The sequence below is a fragment of the Paroedura picta genome, chromosome 8 (genome assembly GCF_049243985.1).
Source record: "Paroedura picta isolate Pp20150507F chromosome 8, Ppicta_v3.0, whole genome shotgun sequence".
NCBI classification, from domain to species: Eukaryota; Metazoa; Chordata; class Lepidosauria; order Squamata; family Gekkonidae; genus Paroedura; species Paroedura picta.
Genome location: NC_135376.1, coordinates 49,871,199 through 49,896,170, shown reverse-complemented (window position 1 = coordinate 49,896,170; position 24,972 = coordinate 49,871,199). Strand labels below are relative to the sequence as shown.

The 24,972-nt window shown below is 44.2% G+C and overlaps 1 protein-coding gene across 2 annotated transcripts in view; it reads left to right on the top strand.

Annotated features, from left to right (window-relative positions):
* XPNPEP1 (X-prolyl aminopeptidase 1) overlaps window positions 1-23,793 on the top strand; it is a 39,291-nt gene extending 15,498 nt beyond the window's left edge. For both annotated transcript variants that reach the window (XM_077349678.1, XM_077349679.1), the window contains exons 7-21: window positions 2,265-2,408; window positions 2,586-2,681; window positions 4,360-4,441; window positions 7,307-7,517; window positions 9,240-9,329; window positions 9,590-9,640; window positions 10,719-10,777; window positions 13,145-13,222; window positions 14,135-14,206; window positions 16,162-16,222; window positions 17,892-17,961; window positions 18,359-18,532; window positions 19,491-19,567; window positions 21,748-21,846; window positions 22,692-23,793. In XM_077349678.1, coding sequence (XP_077205793.1) covers window positions 2,265-2,408; window positions 2,586-2,681; window positions 4,360-4,441; window positions 7,307-7,517; window positions 9,240-9,329; window positions 9,590-9,640; window positions 10,719-10,777; window positions 13,145-13,222; window positions 14,135-14,206; window positions 16,162-16,222; window positions 17,892-17,961; window positions 18,359-18,532; window positions 19,491-19,567; window positions 21,748-21,846; window positions 22,692-22,820 — 1,493 coding nt within the window. In that variant the 3' untranslated portion in view covers window positions 22,821-23,793. The remainder of the gene's footprint in view (window positions 1-2,264; window positions 2,409-2,585; window positions 2,682-4,359; window positions 4,442-7,306; window positions 7,518-9,239; window positions 9,330-9,589; window positions 9,641-10,718; window positions 10,778-13,144; window positions 13,223-14,134; window positions 14,207-16,161; window positions 16,223-17,891; window positions 17,962-18,358; window positions 18,533-19,490; window positions 19,568-21,747; window positions 21,847-22,691) is intronic.
* The last annotated feature ends 1,179 nt before the right edge of the window (window positions 23,794-24,972 follow it).

Sequence of the window (24,972 nt, the reverse complement as noted above, 5' to 3'; positions counted from 1 at the left end):
AGTGCCCAAATGGATGATGCGTCAAATAGAGATTGCAAAAACATGCTTATTGCAAGGACTCTAGTCATCATCGGCCTTCAAACAGATATTTCCCCAGGCATCTTGCACAATCTCAGTTCCAGAAGCCACGGGAGACCAAATTTAGCTCTTGGCCACCACAACACTGAAAGAAGGAACCAAACAAGCAGCTTCCTCATTCTTCTAGTGAGTCAGTGAGAAGGGGTAAATCATATCAATAGAGCCCTCCCTGCCTCCGGCGTCTTGTTTTCCCTTCTGGTTGGTGACCTTTGTGCACGCATGGGAGCACACCACCCAGGATTCTCGGATGTTATCTATAGTGTATTCTGGTTACTATTTACCATTTAAATGTTCTCCTTTGGATCATTTGCTTCCAAATTGTGCCTCCTGCCTTGGAGCCTGAGTTCACCCACCTGTCCAAATAAAGAGGACTATTGAACTTGTGCCTGAGTCAGAATTAGCATCTGGTTTCTACTCTCATAGATAAAAAGGATGAGGATAAGAGGCCTTGGTACTTTGGTGTGCCAAAGCTCTACAAGACTCCAATGGACTCAAGCTTATTACTTCTAGAAGCAGGTGCATGGCTTGTGGGCATTGCTATGCTACATGTTGGTCTGGCTATGGCAACAAGGGCATTCACCAAGTGCATGTTGGTAGTGGCGGTCCTCTTTTACCTTCAAGGTTGCACCATCAACCCATATCAGGATGACTAGCTTTTTATAGCTCCCTCAAATATGAAGCTCGCAGACCACGTTGCTCTGGCTCTAGCCACATTGTGGGACTTGGGACATATAGTAAATCAGAAGTCCAGGGTGTTCTCTTCTTGGTCTGTTTTGTTTATTGGCACTGTTGGATTGCACAGTGAGGAAAGATTTCCTTCTAGTGGGCAGAGCTTTGGTCATACACGACTTGGTGCCCTGAGCCTATTATGGGAGAGAGGTGGTATAAAAATCCAATAAATAATAATAATTTCTAATAGAGTCCAATCCCCCCCAAGGCCAGAAGTTCTTGGACTTCATGGCTTCTGCCATACCAATGTTCACACAACTGTACATGAGGAACCCGCAAAATTGGTTCCTTCGGCAGTTTACTGCTCTTTCTGATTCCCCTGGGTATGGATGGGAAAATGATCTTAGAAGGTGGAAGAGATTATAGAGGTTGCTGGCTACACGAGTGAGCACATTTCACGCAAGACAACAGGATATCCTGACTGTCTTATTGTTCTTTGTAATGACTTTGTCATGAATTTTTAATGGTGGTTTGTTTTTTATTGTTGGAAACTGCTTCATAAATTTTAAATGACATATAAATGCATTAAATAAATACTCAGGAAGGAATGTAATCAATGATCTCCACCAATTTCAGATGCTCATGAAGCTAGCAGATATGTGCTGCTAGCTCTTTCAGAGGGAGACAAAAGGACATCCTTGGCATCTATGTTTTATTCCTGTTCAAAAATCTAGTTTTACAATGGTTTGGATCCAGCCAAACATTTCCTCAGGTGGAAAGATTATTTGGGGGGGGGGGGGGGGTAGTCATGCCAGTAGTTTTGCTATCTTTTCTGCACTGCCTCACCCAAACCTCCTCTGGTCTTTTGCAGAGCTGCCCATTCATCTTGAATTTCATATATAAAACAGGCATGGATAAAAACATGGTTCTTTAAAAACAGAATGTTAAAATTGCAGTGGTGTTGCAGAAGACTGCTGTCAACAGCCACATACTATCTGTGGCTTTAGATCAGTGGTCCCCAATCCCCAGTCCAGGGACCGGTAGCAGTCCATGGATCAGTACTGGGCCACGGCTCCTCCTTGTCCTCCTCCCTGGCTGCTGCCTCAGGGACTGCCTTGCCACTTTGCTACCAGCTTACCTTTGGAGCTCTCCAGCGGCCGCCTTGGCTGGGGCTGCCCCTCGGCATGGCACTGCGCAGCTGCTGCTGGCAGCGACCCCCAGCGGGCGGCGGGAAGTCAGGGGCGCCAGCGGGAAAGCAAGTGGAGCAGGGGCTCAGGTGGCGGCAGCGACATCCCTCGACAAAAGACTACCCCACCCCGGGCCTCAGTAAAATTATCAAGTGTTCACTGGTCCCCGGTGATAAAAAGGTTGGGGACCACTGTTTTACATGACAATACACAGTGCCCAACTTCTGCAATGCCAAATGAGAGAGTATCCTTACAAGATGAATCTGTCAGTGGCATCCTTCTTTTGTAACCCAAGCTATTCTTTCTTTCCCCCTACTCTCTCATCTTCAGATCAGTGGAAGAGGATGTCCAAAGTTCTGAAAAGTGCAGGCCATGCCCTTGTGCCCATTGAAGACAATCTGATAGATGCAATATGGACAGGTCGGCCTACACGACCTTGCAAGCCTCTGATGGCGCTGGGCCTGAGCTTCACAGGTAAGTGGGAGACCAATCCTGTCTGCAGGTACATATTTGATGCTGAAATGGCATTCTCAAAGAGTTACTGTTTGGCTCTGAATGGACCAGAGATCAAGGCTAAAGATGAGAGGATAACACGAATTCACAATCCGTCTTTATTGAGCAAGGTTGGATAATAATTGTCGTGTGTTGCAGGGATCAGTTGGAAAGACAAGATCACAGCTCTACGACTAAAAATGGCAGAGAGGAAGGCTGTCTGGTTTCTTGTGACAGCATTGGATGAAGTGGCATGTAAGTACCAGTATCAGTCCAAATTCATACGGCATTGTTGTCCTTGCTTCGATCCTGCCTTGAATTTCTGCAGATGTGGGGCGGTTTTGACTGATCCTCCCCGCCCAACCCCTGCAGCAGCAGACCTCTGGTTCCCCCTCAGGCTATTTCTTGAGGAGCCCTGTTCCCTGGAAGCAGCATTTTGGGCTGCCATGTGAAGGGGAAATCGGTGACAATGACACTGTGCCCTCATGCCTACGGAAATTCTAGGCAGAATCCAAGCCCCTGTTTCTTTTCTGATAAAAACAATTCTGGCTGTGTGAAAATCCAACGCATGTCCAGATACCTCTGAAATGAGAGGTCTCTTCCGGTAAGGAAATATGTTGTGGTGTCACACTCAAAGTAGCGTGATGAGAAGGGTGTTGGTGCTTTAATAGCCGGGGATGACTACAGATGGCTTCAGCGAAAGCAGGAAAGCTCTTGTTCCTGCTGAAGGTAAGTGGCTGTCAACACAGGATAGAGGTGGAAAGGCCACTTTTCTGTTGCATGCTGCAGTTGCTTTACCTTCTTCTCCGTTATACGAGTTGTGCCGTTGGGGATGCCATGTGCAGCAAAGTGTGACGTGTTAAGGCTGCTTTTTTGCCTGAGGAGAGCCAGAGTGGCCCAAGCAAGGCCTGTGGTGCAAATGAACTATTAAACAGGTAGTAAGCAGGTACTGTAAAGGTAAAGGTAAAGGTATCCCCTGTGCAAGCACTGAGTCATGTCTGACCCTTGGGGTGACGCCCTCTAGCGTTTTCATGGCAGACTCAATACGGGGTGGTTTGCCAGTGCCTTCCCCAGTCATGACCGTTTACCCCCCAGCAAGCTGGGTCCTCATTTTACCGACCTCGGAAGGATGGAAGGCTGAGTCAACCTTGAGCCGGCTGCTGGGATCGAACTCCCAGCCTCATGGGCAAAGCTTTCAGACGGCTGCCTTACCACTCTGCGCCACAAGAGGCTCTTAAGCAGGTACTGTAAGCGGTGGGAATTGCATCAATTGCTGCTCCTGCTATATGACGAGGCACTGACAGCTGTATCTGCTTTTTGGATGGCAGCTCTTTTTCTGCTAGGGGCCAGGTGAAAATGGCTTTCTCTGCCATTTGCACGCGAGGTAGTCTGCCCAGGCAGAAAAAGTTGCAGCTGCGATGGCAGTTTTCCTGGCTGAACCCAAAGACCTTGCCATTGTCACTGGCGGCAAATAGGGAAGAGGGGCAATTTTGTATTGAACACCAGAATCTCATGAGCATGGGTGGAAACCCCCTTCTCCTTCCCTTGTGGGAGGACTTTGTTGACCATATTAGATCCCATTCTTATATTCAAATAAGTTCCCACTTCTCCATATATTAGTATTGGGTTTTCCCTGCCAAGTTTTGACTTTATTTTGTATCCCACAATTGGTTAGGCCTTGCCATAAATGCCTGATGATTCTGTCCCCAGGCTGCTGGGGCTCAGATACATAAACCAGGTTCATTCTTCACGTTAGTCTACACAAAAGTTATGCATCTTTTTAAGGGACTCTCGAGAAACAAACCTGAATGTGGAAATGAAAAGTCAGTGCTTTCATTGCCATCTTGTGGCAAAAGACCTGTATTACATATTTAAGTGGTTCCTGGTGTGTTTTGTGGCAGAACTGTAATGGTATTTTTCTTTTATTTCCAAGGGCTGTTTAATCTCAGAGGCTCTGATGTTGAATACAATCCAGTGGTTTTTGCTTATGCTATCATAGGAATCAATACAATCAGGTGAGCTTTCTTACTAGTTTCACTAATATTTGCTGTGACATCTGTATGTACTTTTCTTCAAGGAAACTGGTTTCAAGGAATAGAAAACAGCCTCTTTTCCCCAAAAAGCTTCAAAATTGGGACAGTTCTCTAGGGACTAGTATGGGTTTTCTTTCACTTGCCCCTCTTATTTTTCACAGCAGTTTTATTTGTTTTTTCTCTTATTCATAATATGCCTTTCTCACAGAGATTCAAGGCAGATGACATAGAATGTATCAGTGCATTCAACAAAATGGGACAGTCAAGAAACGGGGCATTAGGATTGTAGAAGTCTAGAACCAATCAAAAATCTAAAAGTAGAGCCAAAGTTTTGCAGAAGTCCCAACATGGTCTATACAACATTGCAAAAATTACATAACAAGATCCTACTTGCAGCGTACACAACACTATAGACCACAGTCCCAATTAAATGACCTAAGTTAACTTGTTAACCAGTACAGCCATATTACCTGTGCAGAAAGTCCCTCTTGAATAGTTCAGTTTGTCATAGTTATGGGAAATCCAGAAGAGTGGGAGCTTTCCTGCCATTCTTGGCAGACCATGCCATAAGGTGGGAGCCAAAGTGCAAAAAGCATTTGCATGGGCAGTTGTTGCAATTCCCCCTTTTACAGGCTCGCACCTGTAGAAGGTGCTGCTCAGATGAGCCAAACTGTCATGAGAGAACATGGGAGGTGATCCCGCAGATAAGAGGTTCTAAGGCCACGAAGGGCTTAGGACTGTAAATTAAGCCCAATAATAAATGGGCAGCCAATAGAATGTCTGCAGAATGCACGCAATATGCATGCTGCATCTTGCCCCCAATACCAGCTGGAGTTTCCAAATAGGTTATTAGTATGTGGTCTACTCTTGGTGTTACCATGGATCTATAAGTGTGGAGTTGGTTGAAAGCATTTTTTGCAGCTGCCTCAATGCTGGGGTAATTCTTTAGGGATTTGTGTGCTTGTTTGTTTTGTATTCCCGTGTTTCTTGATTTATTTTCCACAACGATTCCCAGTTTTCATTTCCAATTGCTCCAATTAGAAGCAGAGAAGGGAAATCTAAGGGGGTGCTGGCCCAAGTCTCAGCTCTGCAAAATATCTGTTATTCTTCTGTGCTTTCAGGTTTTCCATATTACCTTTTGGGCCTGATTAGGAGCGCTGATTTCTAATCTGATGAGTCAGGTTTGATTCCCCACTCTTCCACATGCAGCCGGCTGGGTGTCCTTGGGCTGGTCAGAGTCCTGTTAGATCTGTTCTCACAGAGCAGTTCTGTCAGAGCTTTCTCAGCCCCACCTACCTCATAGGTTGTCTTTCAGACTCCTTTGGATAGTGAAAAGTGGGGTATGAAAACCAACTCTTCTTTGTGTGAGGTATTGAGAGTGTGTCACGCCACAGGGAACAATTAACGTAAATGTATCATGCTGTACTGCTAAAAAAAGGTGACACAGAGTCTTAAAATTTTTTTGCTACTGTAACTTACAAGGTTGAGGATTTTAGTTGCATTGCTTTTCATTTCACAGTTGTTCCTTCTGCAGTATCGTACTCTTATCAGAACATATTCAGATACGACAGTTTGCTTTCAAGCTTTTCTTCAGTATAATCCTGGATGCTGGAATGGAGAGTCTCCAAGGCTGTATCATTTAGTTGGCAGTTTTTGGAAGTTACAGGCACTATCTGTAGGTCAAATGGTTTTTTGGGCATCCTCCATGTGGGGTCCATAATGTAAGAAGTGGCCCTCCATTTGGTTCTTTTCAGCTGCCTTCTGCATTTCTTAAAAATGATCGAGTCAGTGTTTGTCCTTGACTTCTGTGATGACTGAGCCATCCTGCTGCACCCCCACATGGTGCTTTTCACCCTGGTGTAAATTAGCTTTCTATCTGTAGGCAATGGAACTGCCTAACACCTCCTCCAGGGTTTTAGTGTAATGTGGCTTCGTTAATGCTGCATAAGAAAGCCGCTAATATTGCTTCCGTTTCTGGAGCGGAACACACATTATAGCTTGCAACCTGGGGACTGCTTTCAAAAGCCACGTTCCACCAAACATTAGTGATAGTTCAAAGGCTATAACCTGCCAAAGAAAAAAAAGAGAAAAAAGTGGGAATCTGACCACACAGAATGAGCTGCTACGTCTTGTTTCTAAGCCACTATGAGATATACTTTTAATCTGTGAACAAAGACTTCAGGTCAGGGTTCAGACACCAGATCATGTGATCTTCTGCTACTTGCTATGTTATCTACTTTATAGACTTGTAATCAACTTTATGGAATCATAGAGTTGGAATGCAGGATCAATTCAGGATCAGCCTAAAGCAGGAGTAGTCAAACTGCAGCCCTCTAGATGTCCATGAACTACAATTCCCATGAGCCCCTGCCAATGCTGGCAGGGGCTCATGAAAATTGTAGTCCATGGACATCAGGATGGCCGCAGTTTGACTACCCCTGGCCTAAATTATCCAGGATAAGTAAGTGTCAGGATAAGTAAGTGAAGACTGCCAGTGAGGGGGAACCTGCCACCACCTTAGGCAGCCCATTTCACTGCTAAACTACTCTGACTACAAAATTTTTTCCCTGATACCTAGCCAGTAGCGGTATACATGTAGTTTAAACCCATTACTGCGGGTCCTATCCTTTGTTGCCAACAGGAAACACTCCCTGCCCTCCTCCAAGTGGCAATCTTGCAAATACTTGAAGAACACCATGTCTTCTCTCAACCTCCTCTTCTCCAGGCTGAACATTCCCAAGACCCTCAGCCTTTCCTCACAGGGCTTGGCTCCCAGGTTCAATGCAGGATCATCCTCATCACAGAGAATCATTCCATCTCTATCCTTGTTTTCCTTTTTTCCCTCAGGTTATTTATTGATGGTGAGCGCATGGCAGACCCAGCCGTGCGAGAGCATCTGTCGCTGGATTCTGCTCAGGATGCCGAATTTTGTGTCCAGCTTCTGCCATATGAGTCCATTCTGACAGTACTGAGGACCATCTGTGAGACCCTCACTCCTCATGAGAAAGTTTGGCTCAGCGACAAAGCCAGCCACGCTCTGACCCAGGCCATTCCCAAGGTTTGTAAGCCTCGGCCAGGCAGCGAGCTTTCCCCTAACTCAGCTGCATCCAGGAGCATTTCTTCTTGAGCTGAATGCTGCCAGATTTCCTTCAGTGTGGTGCTGTGCAGGCCTTGATCTCTGCTTGGGGGGGGGGGGACCTTGAGACCCAAAGCAAGCTCTCAGTGGAGTTGTTTAGGATAGCTAAAGCGACAGGAAATAGCGAACTCATTAAAACAATTTGTCCCAAAGATTGTCATGTAAAAATAAGGCAGGAATTCGAGTGACTTTGTGCCTGCCGCAAAGACTTCTTGTTGTGAGTTGAGTTGAAAAATGTTCCACTTCAAAGGAATATGCGGCTGAATTCTTGATGCAGCTTCCTGGTCTGGGATCCTTGGGAAAGCACAACTATATACCCTGGTTTTTGTTACTTTCACATGTGGGGCTTTTTGCAGTTCCTGCATCTGTAGTGTGAATGTGAAATCCGTGTGTGTTTTGTGAAAATGATCTGAGACACTCTCTTGGAACCTGCTTCAGTGCCATTGGGGATGTTGTCTGTGCTGCTCATGAGGGCACTAAAGGAAGATGGCACTGGCTTCTTTGCCATCTAAGGCACCGGGGCAAAATGGGGCTCATTTGCTAGTACAGTTTGTTCTCAGATGGTTTTCCAGGGAATCACACTGTTTCTTCTGAAGCTTCCCGGAAGGTTTCTTTTGGGGGAAGGCAGCATTTCATCACTGGCAGTCCTGCCTGAGCATTGGCTGTGTTCTAGTGCATGGGTGGCCAACCTGTGGTTTTCCACATGTCCGCGGGCTACTTTTGGGCTGCCCCTGTTCTAGTGCATCCTTGGTTCATGCAGAGCAGTGATGGGGCCTGGCCAGCATATTCTGTGGTTGATGCATAGTGGTTGCGCTGCTGACAAGGGTTCCGTGGGGGCCAGTGTTTTCTTAAACTTTCCGCCTTCTGTAACCATTTTCTAGATGATCTTTGTTGCTCCATGTTTGCTGTGTGCCCTGCCAGAGATCTCTATTCCCATGACAGGGCACCTACGTCAAAAGGGAGCAGATTCAAGTGCACTGGCCCTGTCCGCAAGCAAGCATGCTTACACATTTTCACTGCTTTGTGGGCCAGCATATCCACATGCATAGGTAGGCGCTGTCCTTGTGACTGATAGCACTTGTAGAACATGGTCCCAGTCCTACGGGTAGTGCCTGCCCACAAACAGTTTCTCTCCTAGCCGAAGTGGGATGGATGTGTGTAGGTAGAGAGTGGATACGGTGTGTTTGATGCTGCTTAACTACTCTAGATCAGGGGTAGTCAACCTGTGGTCCTCCAGATGTCCATGGACTACAATTCCCATGAGCCCCTGCCAGCTTTTGCTGGCAGGGGCTCATGGGAATTGTAGTCCATGGACATCTGGAGGACCACAGGTTGACTACCCCTGCTCTAGATGATGTCCAAAGGCTTCCTAGCATTAACAGCTCCTTCCCATAGGTTGTGCTCTGTGGGAAGCCTAATCCTGTTGTTTAAATTCTTCTCCACATCCTTGTACATTGTGTGAGTTGAGAAGTGTCTGCTTACCATGACCATTTATGGCTGTGAGTCCACAGCCTTTTCTAGAGACTGTATGATTTGCTCTTCATGTGAAGTTTTATTCTGGTTTATATCTGCGTGGCTAGGGAACTGCTTACCCACAAAGCTGTCAAGGCCTTCCCTGCCGTAGTTTCTTTTTTCCTTCTTCAGGATCACCGTTACCTGACTCCCTACACTCCTATCTGCATTGCAAAAGCTGTGAAAAATGCATCAGAGGTTGAAGGCATGAGGAGAGCGCATGTGAGTGACTTGCTAAGCTTAGTAAAGTATGTGTTTTCTGCGGCCACAGCTGCAGGTGATGAGTTTTCATTCATCCCTGCAGCTCTGCTCCCACCAGCCCCTTGCTGATGGAGAGGGAGAATTCCTAGAATTGTAAAGAGAAATGCAAGCATTAATTTTTCTGCTCCACCTTGAAATGGTTGGAGTATAAGTTTCAAGTCTCACAAATGTACAGATCTAAATCTATTCTGTGACTCATTTCCCCCTTATTTTAATACCAGGTCAAGGATGCTGTTGCACTGTGTGAACTGTTTAACTGGCTGGAGAAAGAGGTATAATTTTATCTGACTTTATTTTTTTTAAAGGGGATTTGGGAGGTAATGTGTGATAAAAAGCTTGCATGAATATGAATGTTCCTGTTTGCCATAAGCATTTACATTGGAAGAGTATATTGGAGGAGGAAGGAGAGATGGCAGTCTTCAAGCAAAGGTTGGATACACACTTTTCTTGGATGCTTTAGGATGCTTAGGGCTGATCCTGCGTTGAGCAGGGGGCTGGACTAGATGGCCTGTATAGCCCCTTCCAACTCTATGATTCTATGATTCTATGTTTGGCATTAAGCCTTTGCAGGGAGGGAGTTATGGGTGTGGCTCAGGTTTCCTTCTTGAGACTGAAGGCTGATGGATACTGTTCCTCATTAAGAGCATTTGAACAAGTGTGGGCTCACCGAAGAATGATGGCTAGAAGAACAAGGCATTTGGTGCCCAATTAGGCATTGACAGAGGCCCTAAGACCCAGCAGCTCACTGGAAATGATGGGTAAAGGGACCAGAGCCGTGTTGCTGGTCTTAAGTGCTTCCTCAGCCTCAATCAATAGTTTCCTTACTTCTCCCATATCCTTGCACATTTCTGTCTGCTGCCATGCTAGATCTTCTTGCACCCTTGTCCGGGTCTGTTTTGGGATTAGATGGGAAGGTAGGAGTCACTCAGACTTCCTTTTATTTCTACAAGTCTAGAGATTCATGACTACAGAACCCCCCCCCCCCACAAACCCAGAAAGACACCCTCAATTTTCACACTCATGATATAAGCAGTTCTGTGGCAGCTGCTGGTTGTGTGTATGAATAAGCAACCCTGTTTATCTCTTAGAATCTATAGCTGAAATGCAAGGAATATTTCCAGTCAGTTGCAAAAAGGAAGAGCTGTTAGTTCCACCCCTGGTGGCATTATGATCCACACAAATGAGTAGGCTCTGAGTGGGTTTTCCAAGGAGAGCATGGGCTGATGGGAATGAACAATGCCTAAAATAGGAAAAATAGGGACTAGGGGAAGAAAACAGTTTGTGAAATCTATATTTTGCTGTGCTTCTGTTGTTGTTCACTTGCTAACTTCATTCCACCTTGTCTGTCAGGTTTCCAAAGGCAACCTTACTGAAATATCGGTTGCCGACAAAGCAGAAGAATTCCGTAGGTAAGAAAAATCCTATAGCGAGGACTGTGTGTTCAGAAGTGTATATGAACTTGGCTTGTTTTTACTTATTTAAAACAGTGTTCTTGCCCAGTCCCTTTGGACTGAAGGCAGCAGTGATGCAGAGACATAAATAAGAACCCAATTGAAATTTAAAACATATTAAAATACATAGTTTAAAACATTCTAACTCTACACACAAGAGAATTGGCAAGTTCACTGCTGAAAACAATTCACCCTCTACCAAATGCTCTCTGGAATGAATTTGCCTTGTGTACCTTCCTTGCTATATCAAGAGGAGGTGACCTCCTCAGCTGTTCTGGCCAGCCAAGGCCTGTGATCTTGCTATAGCCATACTGACAGTCCTGCGGGGGGGGGGGGCACCCCTAGGTGGCTTTTTTGCCAAGCTTGTGTTTAACTCCCTTCTGCCTCCCTTCTCTGACAGAGAACCCTAATCAGAAGCTCACTTCAGCTGCCTGTGGCATGTGCACACCTGGCAACAAATCAAGTGTTTGAAGCACAGTTTTAAAGTTCACCATCTGAATCCATCCTTTGTGGGCTTTGCAGTTTTATACCAAGCTTTGGGAAATCACTTTGAGTTTTCTTTGATTTCCTCAAGATGCTTCAGAAAGAAGGGCTTTGTCTGAAGTGGCACGCACTTCAAAGGGGTGCAAGCCCTTTTCTGGCAGGTGCTTTGTCATCTTCCCATGTAATTTGCCTGACCTCTACTTATCTGTTAAATAATCCCATTAGGCCCAGTTCTTATACCGTGTTCTTTTCGCGTGTTAAGCTGAGGCCACTCAAGTTCAAACCAGAGCTCAGCCACTTGAGTGATCTTGGGCCAGCCACTCTCTTTCCGTGTCACATGCCTCACAGATTGGGAAGCAAAGTAAATATTTGAGTTACCGCCACTTCTCTTTGGAGTAATAAGGGAAAAATCATGTAATGAAATTGCCTTCTTGCCACATAAAAGAAGCACACTATGTTTCATAGTCTAGCTTCTCATTCTGGATCATCCCTGTCGCAGCCTACCAATTTGGAGTTGATCCTTAGTTCCTGGACAGAACAAGGGTCTGTAAGTGTTAGCCCCAGAGTCCATATAGTTATTAGTAATAGACATCAGGTTGGCAGTCTCACCATGTTAATCAGGAATGGTGTTCTGTTTATGATTGAACCTTGAACCTTTTTTATTATTTTATTTCTTTACGTTTATGTTGAATGAACAGGATATGTTGACTAACAGAAGCAACAGATAGGCTCTGTAGCCTCAGCCTTTAAACATTCAGGGACGGGAGGCCTCTTTTCGGCAGGTTTCAAAACAAATCTCTCTCCAACTGGGATCTATCGTCCATGGTTGGGAATGGGTGAAAAGTCTATCATAGCCTCAAGCAACCCCAAACGCCTGCTTGTCTGGCATTCTTCCATCTACATCAAGCCAAGCTACTAACGCCCTTCCTGGCCCCAGAACATCTAGCCACAATGATCCAGGTGACAGTCACCCATAGGCTAAATTTCTGTAACTCACTCTACATGGGCCTACCCTTATCTCTGACCCAGAAACTCCAACTGGTGCAGAATACACCAGCCAGGGTTCTGACAGGAACGCCTTGGAGGGCCCACATTCAGCCTGCACTCCCAACAGCTACACTGGCTACCCGTTGGCTACCAGATCAGGCTTAAGGTTCTGGTAATTATCTTTAAGGCCATACACAGTCTAGGCCAGGAGTAGTCAAACTGCGGCCCTCCAGATGCCCATGGACTACAATTCCCAGAAGCCCCCTGCCAGCGAATGCTGGCAGGGGGCTTCTGGGAATTGTAGTCCATGGACATCTGGAGGGCCGCAGTTTGACTACCCCTGGTCTAGGCCCTGAGTATCTGAGCAACCGCCTATCTACCCGTGCCCCCTCAAAAAGCATTACGCTCCACTAATACCAACAAACTGGTGATTTCTGGCCCCAGGGAAGCTTGTCTGTGAATGGCGAGAGCTAGGGCTGAGACAGTCTTGGCCCCCACCTGGTGGAATGAGCTCCCAAAGAGCATCAGAGCCCTGCCAGAGCTAAAACAATTCTGCAGGGCCTACAAAAAGAAAGCATAACCAAAGTGCAGACAAACTGTTGATTACTGATTGTTAAATTACACAAGTTCTCAGCTAAATATGTTTACATTTGAATCACAATATTTATTGTACTACATTGTTTTATGAAAGTTACAGTGGAAACCACCCTGAGCCGAAAGAGAGGGCAGTATATAAATACAACCAACCAATCAATAAACAAACAGGCAAGAGTTAGGTTGCTAGAAGACTATTGTAGTTGTTTCTTGTGATTTTTGTTTATGAGTACTTGTTCATGAAATTTCTGTTTCTTGCAGCCAGCAAGAGAATTTTGTCGATTTGAGCTTCGCTACTATTTCGAGTACAGGGCCAAATGGTGCTATCATACACTACAAGTAAGACTGACAGAATCCTTGTGCTTAAATATATCATTAGAAGAGCCTCACCATTCAGCCTGGTGCTGTCTTTGCTGATCAGTTTATATTAGAAAAAGTTCATTCCTGTGAACCACTTCCTTAGCTGCAACAAAATCCAGGGTAAATGGTGGTGATGGGTATTCTCACAGAAACTAATATGGTTCCAGGCAATTCAAGTCTTAGTAGAGCTTCAAATAGCCCAGTAAATGATCTATTCAGGACTTCTATCTGTGTTCCTAGATTTCCAGCATATGTGTTACCTAGTGAGCTAAGTAGATATGGGTACTAGGTTCTGCTTTGATTTTTATTGAGCAAGTGGGGTCCCATCCACAAAAACTGTAATGCTGGACCAAACCCCACAGACATCATTGTGATGAGCACATGTCTGAAGCTGTCCTCAGGAACATGATACTGATGTAACTGGACTGTTGGGTTGATCTAGTGCATGGAAATTAGTAGACATGTCCAGATATACTATAAAGGTAAAGGTATCCCCTGTGTAAGCACCCGGTCATGTCTGACCCTTGAGGTGATGCCCTCTAGCGTTTTCTTGGCAGACTCAATATGGGGTAGTTTGCCAGTGCCTTCCCCAGTCATTACCGTTTACCCCCCAGCAAGCTGGGTACTCATTTTACCAACCTCGGAAGGATGGAAGGCTGAGTCAACCTTGAGCCGGCTGCTGGGATTGAACTCCCAGCCTCATGGGCAGAGCTTCAGACTGCATATCTGCTGCCTTACCACTCTGTGCCACAAGAGGCTCAAGATATAGTATATATTTCATCTAATTCAGTAGTTTAAGAAGGAACTTGCAGTGATGTCTGCTTTCACTTGTCAGTTTGAATAAAAAGTTGGTAATGTTTTAAGGCAAATAACTTTTGTTTCATGGATTAGGCCAACTCCTGAGACAAATAGGACTTTATCCATGAATGAGATCTTCCTTCTGGATTCTGGTGCCCAGTACAAGTAAGTGGGAGATCACATTTGTGATTTACTTCATGTCAGTCAACTAGGTAAATTCATCCCTTTTCTCAGGTATGTACTAGGTATGGTGAAACATACAAATAACCTTGGATATGTTCCCAGAATGGAGAAACAAGATTATTAGGACAAAATGATATGTGTCCTGGGAATTTTGTATGTGGAGTACCCAGTGGAACAAAAAGCTTCCCAGGGCTGCTTCAGGAAAAAAAAATGTGTGTATGTGGAGGGGCTTAAATCCACCTGTTCCAAGTAGCGTCCCCGAATACTTAAATAGTTATGGTGAGCTACACCCCTCCCATATCCCTTACAGAATTCATTTGGTTTGGTGCTGAATGGTCAATCACAATAATGTTTCCCTGTTTCTCCCCCTTCCAAAATAATTACCTATTCTACACTCAGTGCCCTTTTTACTTACTAGTGATGAGGGCATTTGCCTGGACTGTTGGGGGTAAGGAGCAGTTCCCTTGTTAGCTTATGCAGTTAGTGGTTACTTCATAGTGGATGTACAGTACAGTACAGGAGGAACTGAAGAAGATCCTGGCATAGCCAAGTCCATCAGTCAACAATGCAACCCTGCTTGCTTCAGGAACCATTAAGGTATGTCAGACCACAGCTGTGATCTGTCCTAGTTGGGGCAACAGAATAATATCATTTGCGGCCATAATAGTATCTTTAACAAGTCAAATTCACCCATTAGAGTCATCTGGCATATTCCAGCTCAAGGAAATTATAAGAGATTTTTAGAGTAAATTTATTTCCACTGAAATAAGCAGCAGTTCTGTTTACTTAGCAAAGATTTTGCTTTATATTCTCTTGTTAATCCTCTAGTAAAAATTGAGGCTTATCAGAATTAGCCTGCATACCTGACTCTCTGCTTTACTAGCTTGACAGTTTTTCAAAGTTGTCTCAGTCCCTGAAGTTTGCATAGATATATTAACTTTGGGGAGAAATTGCTTACTATTCATTCATTTAAATGAATGGTTACAGGTAGACTAAAAGCCTTTTGTTCTGCTTGAGACACGTAGCAGACCTGATTTACCCTTTGAGAGAAAGCTGCCTCTTTAGAGTTTGGCGTTTCTGTTAGCCAACATTTATAATGGGCCTCTGAACAGGAACTATGTGAACATTCTTTGATAAGGCTTTCACAAAGAGATCCTTCTTCCCAGACAGTCTAATTATCGTCTCCCTCTATGTCACAATGAGAAGCAGCCAATTGAATAAAATGAGTTAGGCATCCATGACATTGTCCCAGCTGGGGGGGCGGGGGGGATGGGGACGACAGCCGGGCTGAATTTCGTGACGCTACAAAATCAATTCTGATGCATTTGATGTCGTACTGGGGCTTTTTATGGGAAGGACTTAGGGCATAACTCACTTGGGAAATTCTCATGCTCTAGCTTGGGCCTGCTTTCTGTTAGTGGAACATGTGGAGAATTTCCAATGGATCCTAGTCTTTTCATTATCATTATTTTCCAGAAGCATGAAGTAATCATGGAGACTTCCAAAGATATTGTAGTTCATTTTGATGTTTTAATAAAAGTGCCCTGACCTGTTCTACTGTAGAGTTGGAAAAGGCTTTCTGGCTCATCCAGCTTAGCCTGTTATCTAGGCAGAAATCATAGCAGGCTGATAAAGAGTTGCAAAGCAGTGGTGTGCAAGCTACATAGGCTAAGAGATGTTCTCAAACGGAGATATAAAAATAGATAAAGCTGATTTAGCTGGTTAAAATAGAATATACTTTGAAGCAGTTAAGAAACTTCTGCATGAAGAAAAACTTAATTTGTAGCCTGTGTGAAACCCCCCATGCCTTCTGTTCTTGTTAGTGGTGTGGGATGGGGGCTATACCAGGGAATTGAATGAATAATGCCTGTCCATCCTGTGGCTTCTACAACTTTGCTAAACTTTCTGACTTTTTTGTTAATGTTTTGCTCTGGAAGGGATGGAACTACAGATGTGACAAGGACTGTACATTTTGGCACCCCATCAAGTTACGAAAAGGTAGGCAAGACATCCTGTTGCTGCCTTGCTGAAGGTGGCTTTTGAAATAATTTTAATAGGCAAGACTTTTTGCAGATCTCAGTTATTCTATGGGACTGACTGGGATTGGATCTCCCCATAAACATCAAGCTTCCTCTTCAAAACTACCAAGAACATTGTGGCTATCAGCCCTTGACCACCAGAAATTATCACCAGCTACTGCTTTTAAATGGTTACTGTACTTTACTATACAGTACTGTGCTGTATATTGAGGTTTATATAGGGATGCAACACAAAGTGTACCTCCTCTGTTGCAAACTGTTCCCCTTCTGTTGTGAGTTTCCTGCATGTAGTAGTGAGTTTCCTATATTCTTCAGGAGGTTGGACTCGATGACACTGGAGTTCCCTTCCACCTCTATGATTCTGTGATCTTTTGACTTCACGTAATTGTTTTCTTTGTGTGACATCCTCCTGCTAAGGTTACACTAATGCATCCGATGATGTGTACTCTCCATTGCATTAAATCTGTTAGTCTTTCAAAGGTGCTCTGATAGCTCTTTTTTGCTGCCACATACTAAAGCAGCTACTCCCCATCCCTGGCTGCATTTGTTAGGAAGTGTGTGGCTCAGTCATGAGCCAAAGCTGCTTCAATTTCCTCCCCTGATTGGCTTAATTACTATGGATGCCAGTCTTATGAGGAGACAGGTCTTCAGCTCCTTGGAGAAGGAGGAAAATGTAAGGGTGGCAGCAATCTCTAAGTTTCTGGGGAAAGAACAGTCTGGCTTGGCCAGCACAGCTGTTCCCTAGGCTGCCTTCTTGCTGTTTCACCCTGCTGCTGCTGCAGCTGCTTTTCCTAGGCTTGGCCTTTGACTTCTTCGTGGAGTAGCTGGAGATGCATCTTGGGGCTGCCAAATGCTAATGGCAGCCTTCTGGTCTCGGCAGCTGTGCTTGCATCTGACTAGTATGCTTCTATAGTAGAATCAACAAATCTGTGACAGCCTGATGCCCGACAGGCCTGCTCCTTATTGTACCACCTTGCAGACTTCATAGAGTGACTCATTCCTGTTATTTCTGGCAAAATAGCTCTGTAGTTATTCCCCTCTAAATTTTGGCCTGCCTAGAGTAGAAGATCTTCTCAAACAAGCCGGCATCAGACTTTAGTTTTAAAATATTCCTTTGATAATAAATTCAGTCTGAAGTTGTCTGAAATCCTGTACTGAAAATGCAACTTGAAATAACATTTTAAAAACGGTCCCTCTTATCCTCTGTTTTTGACTAGAGGAAGAACCAGCTTTTAAAAAGAAAAAGGCCCTTTTCACTGAGCTCTGTTTTCTATTGCAGTTTCCATTTGCTGCCCATTCCTGCTGTAGGCTGAATGCATGAGATTTGCTCTTTATTTTTTCCCTCCTCCCTCGGGGAGATGGGCTGATATACTCCTTGCCTGTACCGTCAAAACAGGTTGTAAATCCAAATAAACTGGTGGCATTCAGTAGCCCAGAATTCAGTATCAACTTAATAAACAGTTTAGAAGATGACTTATGCCTAAGGAGATAGAGCAGGATATAAATATTTAAATAAATAATGACAATGATAAATGTGTTTTGTGGTGGAATCCAAATTCTGCTGCACATTATCAGTGCTTGTTTCTGCTCTGTTTTATTAACTTGTCTCTGCTCTGTTTTCCTTGCAGGAATGCTTCACATATGTGTTAAAGGGTCACATAGCTGTCAGTGCAGCCATTTTCCCCAATGGAACCAAAGGTTGGTTCCTCCTCATCATCTGAGATGTTTGTACAGAAGTGATGCTTTCACAGCCTCCCTTCATCACTTACCTCCTAGTCTGCTGGCAGTCATGGTTGGGCAGAAACCTTTGGGTGTTGGCTGTTCTGCAAGTCATTTCTGTTCTTTGCTAAAGTTTCTTTTGCTAGCATCACACCGAGAAGGAGCATGAACAGGCTTTCTGTTTTAATCTGTAGTTGCTTTTATAACCTGTAACAAAGGAAACACAAAGCAAAGTACAAATCTTAAGAAGAGTTATATAGATTTAGAAGGGTGTAACTGTTTAGGATTTCATGGTTGGTCTGATTATTTCATAGTCTTGGTGTGATGTCAGAGCTAGTAAAGTATATTGTACTTTCTTCTTTCCTGTGACTTGTAGGTCACCTGCTGGACTCCTTTGCCCGGTCTGCACTGTGGGATCAAGGCTTGGACTATCTGCACGGCACAGGACATGGAGTTGGTGCATTCCTAAATGTTCACGAAGGCCCGTGTGGCATTAGCTACAAGACCTTTGCTGATGAACCTCTGGAAGCTGGGATGATTGTGTCTGATGGTATTTATTCCTGTTGACTGGCTTCTGGGTTCTGGTTGGACAAGGGAAGGTATATTAATAAGATAAGTGAACTAGTGTCCAGACCATTTGGGCTGTGGCCTTCTGTCTCTTTGATTTCCCTGGTGTTAAGATGTCAGGCATCGTAATCCTCTTAGTTTTCTGTGGTATTTTTAGCAAGAAAAAGAATACTAATGACAGTATTCCTGTGTATTATCTAAATATTCTTACAACAAGCCTACAAGAGACTCCCATATTGAAGGGGGGGTACATGCCCTGAGCGTTAAGTGTCATTATCTCTTGTCCACTGTGTGATTTTAGTCCTGCCCACCCTGCTCTTAAAATACTGCCTTTATCAGTTGCTGTCTGACAGTAGTCTTAGGGCAGCATGTCGCAACATTGAGAGCCAGGATAGTGTAGTGGTTAGAGTGCAGGTCTCTACAAAGTGAATCCCCACTTTGAAATGGAAGCTTGCTGGGAGACCTTGGGCCAGTCAGATGCTCTCAGCCTAACAGAACACAAGGTTGTTGTTGTTGACGATACAGTGAAATAGAGCAGAATGTTGCAAGCCACATGGTCTCTCCATTGGAGAGAAAAGTGGGGTATAAATTAAGTAAGGACCCCTCCTGCAAATGTGCTTTCTTAATAATAATCTTAGATCAGATCTCTTTTAAGCTGCTGCATTTCCAGCTAAGCTGCAATTTGAAATTCTTGCCACATTCCTCTATGAAAGGAGTTATGTGAATTAGGCTAAAATATGAACAGTGCCGTCCTAAGCATAGTTGCATGCAGCCTTCTAACTCCACTGTGGTCAGTGGTTTGTAGCATTTCCTTGGGATGGCTATGGAAGCTTCTGTGCCTTTTTGAACTCCAGAGTTTTCGGGCTATTAAGCATTAGAGTTAGACTTCATTATGCCAAGTGTCTCTAGAAGTGTTTCCTAATGACTTCCTGTCTCTACAGAACCCGGTTATTATGAGGATGGTTCTTTTGGCATCCGAATAGAAAACGTGGTTCTCGTTGTTCCTGCCAAAACAAAAGTGAGTGGTTCCTGCCCAGAAGAGCAGTGTCACCTTGCTGTGCCTATGACTGCCTTGCATATCAAACAGTGCTTTAAAAGCAGAAGAAAGGCAAAAATGCAGACTTTTTAGCTGCAGACCTAGGAAGCTTTCTAGCTTTGGAAAAACAACCTGACTTCTTCCCCTATAGGACATGTGGGTTAAGTAAAACAACCCACTTGTCCTAGATGTAAGGTTGTTTTTACACTGATTAAACGTAAATAAGAGAGTTCTTAATAGTATACTTCAATTGCATCTAAACAGAATTTCCCATGACATTAAATATTATAAAGACTAGAGGTGCACATTCAGCATAAACTGAACTCCAGTATTATTTGGGTTTTACACAAGCTGATTACAGATCAGATAATCTGATCGACTACTGGTATAACTGAGCCTGAACAAAAGCCAAATTTTGGGGGCTTTTATTCAGGGATATTCACCTACTCTGAAGATTAACTGGGGTGGTGGGAGCTGAGAGCTCCCAGTCAGGTCTGTGGGTGGTGGGGAAAGGCCTCCCCTTGCATGCAAATCCTGGGGCCAGCTACCCTTGCAGTGTGTTTTAAACCATTTTGCACTAGAAACCAAGCCAATTTCAGGGTCAAGCTGTCTTTTAAAAAATGAATATTTTTCTTCTTGGTTGTCAAAATCCTGTATTTACAAGCTTTTGCCATGACCATTGTAACTCCATTTTATGTGCTGGCTTTTGCTGAGGCCTGTTGGGTGGGGGGTGGATGAGTTCACAGAGGGTTCAGGAGATGGGGATGCAGAACTGGGATCTGCTGCCTCTGCCATTCCACTGGGAGGAGCAGGTTGTAAATCTGCCAGGTGTTTGGACAGAAGTTATCTTCTTGTCCTTGGAGCCCAGGCCAGGCTGCAGTGTCTGGCACCTAGTTTTGTTTTGCCATGAGAAAAGATGGGAGAGGATGTCAACTGAAGTTTTTGTGCCAAAAGTTGGAATGGTGGTGATGATGGGGGGAGACAGGGGATGTGCTGATATAGGGACACTTGGTTAGAGATATAGGGGAATGTCTTCTTTTGCTTTTTCCTAAAGATATTTTTTGAAGCGGTTACTTATTGGGAGTTGTAACTGGAACCTCACATCAAGTCTATTATTAGCCCTGAAACATTCAGGATTTAAAAAAAAAAACCCTCAAAAGACTGGATTAGAACACCATACCGGTATTGGGATCTGGGATTTTCCAGAAATACCAAAGAGTTTTCATGTCCAATAGACCCAAACCAAAAAATACAGAATTTGTTTTTTGCACACCCCTAATAAGGGCTACTGAGCCTCTTGTGGCGCAGAGTGGTAAGGCAGCCGTCTGACAGCTTTGCCCATAAAGCTGGGAGTTCAATCCCAGCAGCCGGCTCAAGGTTGACTCAGCCTTCCATCCTTCCGAGGTCGGTAAAATGAGTACCCAGCTTGCTGGGGGGTAAACGGTAATGACTGGGGAAGGCACTGGCAAACCACCCCGTATTGAGTCTGCCAAGAAAACGCTAGAGGGCGTCACCCCAAGGGTCAGACATGACTCGGTGCTTGCACAGGGGATACCTTTACCTTTACCTTTAATAAGGGCTACTAGGTACTTTGTTTCTTATTTTTTAAATACACTCCTGCTGTACATATGCTTGGAAATTCTTTATCTGGGAGATGGGCTTCCCAGCTTCAGATTATTTCAAACTGTTTGCTTTCTTTTGAAGAGTGCTTTGTGTCCTCCCCTTTATTATGTGTGCTTCACTCTTTCCATCAAGGGAATGGTGCCATTTAAGGTGTTCTCTTGCAATGTTTTCATGTTCGTCATCCTCTTCTAGTGAATGGTTGCTGCAAATATGACACTGGAAGGATTCTTTTGCATAGGTGTACTTGGTTGTGAAAATGATATCCATGAAATGAGCAAAAAATTAAGTTGCCTGGAAATATGCTCTGATGAGTGCTGGTGTGTCATAAAACCTCTAATCTGCCTTCCATTGCATGAATGTAAGCAACTGAGGAGCTTACAGTGGTGCGAAGAACATTTCTAAGTTTTGTTTTATGTTGACTCAAAAGGAATTACTATAGGGCTGATCACTTGTTTGTATTTCTTGGTGAATGCCCCCTCTGTGGAATTTGTAGAGGGAAATTCTTTTTTTCCACTGATCAAGCTTCTTCTCCTCTACAGTACAACTTCAGCAACAGAGGCAGTTTAACTTTTGAACCATTGACCTTGGTTCCAATTCAGACCAAAATGATACACACTCATTTGCTGACTGCTAAAGAGGTAAGTGAACTGATTTTCAGTGTCCTTTGTGATAGTAAGTCTTGAGTGAATAAAGGTTTTCAAATCTAGAATGCCCATTCTCCCCCTCCCTGCTTTCCACTCATTTTCATGCAGCACAGGTCAGAATGAAGATACCTGCCCACGTATTTCTTTAATGCCAAGTCTTTTGTCCATAAAACAAACAAATCCTTGGCAGGAAGGTTGTCCGAATAGGAATTGGAGGTGGGATGAAAGATGGGAAAATGTTCAGATTCACAAACTTTAGGAACCACGCTTTTTGGGAATCTTGAGGCTTATACGAAGTTCTTACATAGTGATGGATTCATAAGTTTCCTGGCATCTCATTGAAAATATAAAAGACAGCTCTGCTCCCTGATTTAGAACTAGGGAGAACCAGAGAAATTTTGTGCTGAGGAACTCAGACCCTGCATACCTGTACCATTCCATAGTGATAAGGAATGTGAGTGTATATGTTTACATAATAGATGTTGCTTTGTTCACTGGCCGTTTTTCAGAGATGTAATGAACCTACAGCCAAAGTAAAACAACACCATTTTTCAAAATGTCACTCTTCTAACTATTGTGGCCAGATTGTGCTTAATTTAGTTTGTGATTGAGCTGTGTTTGTCTCGTAGCTCTTTGCCAAAAGACTGATGACCAATAGACAGTCATGCCCAAGAACAGTAGAATCCACTTGTTCTTGAGCATCCGCAGCTCGCATCTATTGATGTCTTTATAGAAGGTCCCTTTCCCCTTTTACGACATGCATGATGGCTGGAGATCAAGATGTATTATCCTCCACCCTTTCCTGGTAAACATTCACTTTCCTTCCCCCTCCCCTTTAGTGCAACTGGATGAATGACTACCACAAAAAATGCAGAGAGGTGATTGGGGCGGAACTCAAACGACAAGGACGGCATGAAGCTCTCCAGTGGCTCATTAAGGAAACAGAACCAATCTCCAAAACTCAATAACAGCAGTGTCTTTTTTCTTTTCTCTCTTTTTTTAAAAAGCAATTCTTTTCAAAAAAATTGTGAACATGGAAGTAACAAATTTACAATGATCTGGGTGGTGCCACCATGCCTTGGGCTAGGAGGAAAAATGTGCTGCTTTCATAATGATCAGGAAAGACTAGAGAGATCAGGCCATGCATGTGCTTTTCTTCTCTCATATTCCTTTTTCTTGGTACTGAACAGAAATAAAATCAGACCTGTGAAGCTCACGTCTTTCTAGAAAGAACAGGTCAGTGAGATATAGCACAAAACTTGCTCTGGATGCAGGTCTTCTTGTTTTCATTTTCCATGCTATCGTCAAGCCCCTGCAGTTGACCAATCTGCTCAGGGGATGAGAACACGCACTGGGGCAATTCTGTTGTACTTGGCATAGAATAAGGAGAACATGATTATCCACTTGTATGGGCTCCAGATTTTCTGAGCACCAGTGTTCATCACAAAGATATTGTGTGGAAAGGTTTCTGAGCCTAGCTGTATTGTATTGCCGTCTTTTAAAAATAAAAAGAGAACAAAGGCAAGTTCACACATGTAAGTTTTGAAGAGTGACTGCAGTACCCCAGACAAGAATTTCATTATCAGTTCCATACAATCTGAACTCCTCGTGACTGTCAGCGGATGCACTTGATAGGTTCCATTCTGTGACATTGAGCAAATGTCCAAGAGTGACATGTCTGTATATGTGGACCAGCATGGACAACAAAATGGGTCTCCATGCATCAGCCATTGTATTGTATGAAGTGTATCTAATCTTATATTTTGGTGCAACACCCCTACCGCGGATGCTTGAACCTGTCAAGAGTGTCAATTTCCTGATATGTGTATTGTGATGTCAGAAAAGGAGAATGTATGAAGTGGCTTTGAATGAGTGAAACAGCAAAGGCTGTGTCTTTGCTTCGCCTACAGTAAATAAACAGGAGCTGCCAGTGCCAAGAAACATCATTTTCTTTATTGCTCGGCTTAACCCTACAACATCTGTGATGAGGGGAAAAACCTCCCAACCCTCTGTAATTGGAGAAAGTCATAGACTTCTGTGCAGTCTGGCTGTAAAAACTGGAGGGGATATGGGGACAAGAACTTGTTGATGGGTCTGTGTAGTCATTTATTGTGAGCCTAAATGAACTAAAATCCCTGAATGCACAACTTATATCTTTAATTCATATGCAAGTTGGAGGGGGGGGGGGGAGGGCAGAAACGAGGATCCTAGTAACATCATCAGTTTATTTAAAACTTGTGTATAGCCGTCTATTGCTGAACTCTGCATTTGCCTTTTTGGGGATAAAGAGCTTAACCCTGCACCCCATTTTTTCTGCTAATAGTCAATTCAGCCTGTGTGTGAGGAGTGCTAGAAGTACTCCTGTTGTCCCTGGATCAGAATACATGACTTCTAATTATTTTGCCATGTTAGGAAGTAATAGTGTTACTGTTGAATTAGTGTCATTTTTTCTGGCTTAGAAAAACCCAGGCAGGGCTGACTAAAGCTGTTTTGTCTCGGCAAGTGAAAATTCTGTTGAACTCAGCCTTTCCCTAGATAGAGTAATATTAACTCTGAAGACTTTCCAGGGACAATAAAAACAACAGTTGTGCAAAATACTGTCTTGCAAACGGGTTTAGGGATGCTGGGTGTCTTCAAAGGTACTCTGGGGTGGTGGTCCCCAACCACCGGGCCGCGAAGGCCCTGGCACCGGATTGCGGCTCCTTTTCCCCGCTCCCCCCCCCCCCCGCAATAAGAAACTTCCCAGGCCGCAAGCAAATGGGCAACAAAAGCAGCCGATAGCTTGCGGCCCAGCAAGTTTCTTTTTGTGGGAGGGGGGGAGAGGGAAGCAGGGCTGCGCATCCCAGGCGATCGCGCTCCCCACCACCGTCTGTTCACAGCCTTAAAAAGGTTGCGGACCACTGCTCTGGGGCATATCTACTGGCCCTTTGTAGGAAGAGAGGGCGGGCCTTTCTCCTGCCATTCAGCTATTGTGAAAAGTCCTCTCAGTTTTCCAAGAATGATGAAGGTGCTTCCTACCTTTGGGAAGAGGGTAGAGTTGGCTTCCCAACTTTTTTGAAGGGAAGGAGTTCATATAGAGATACTGCAGCTGCCGGGCACAAATCGCTTATTTTAATTTAT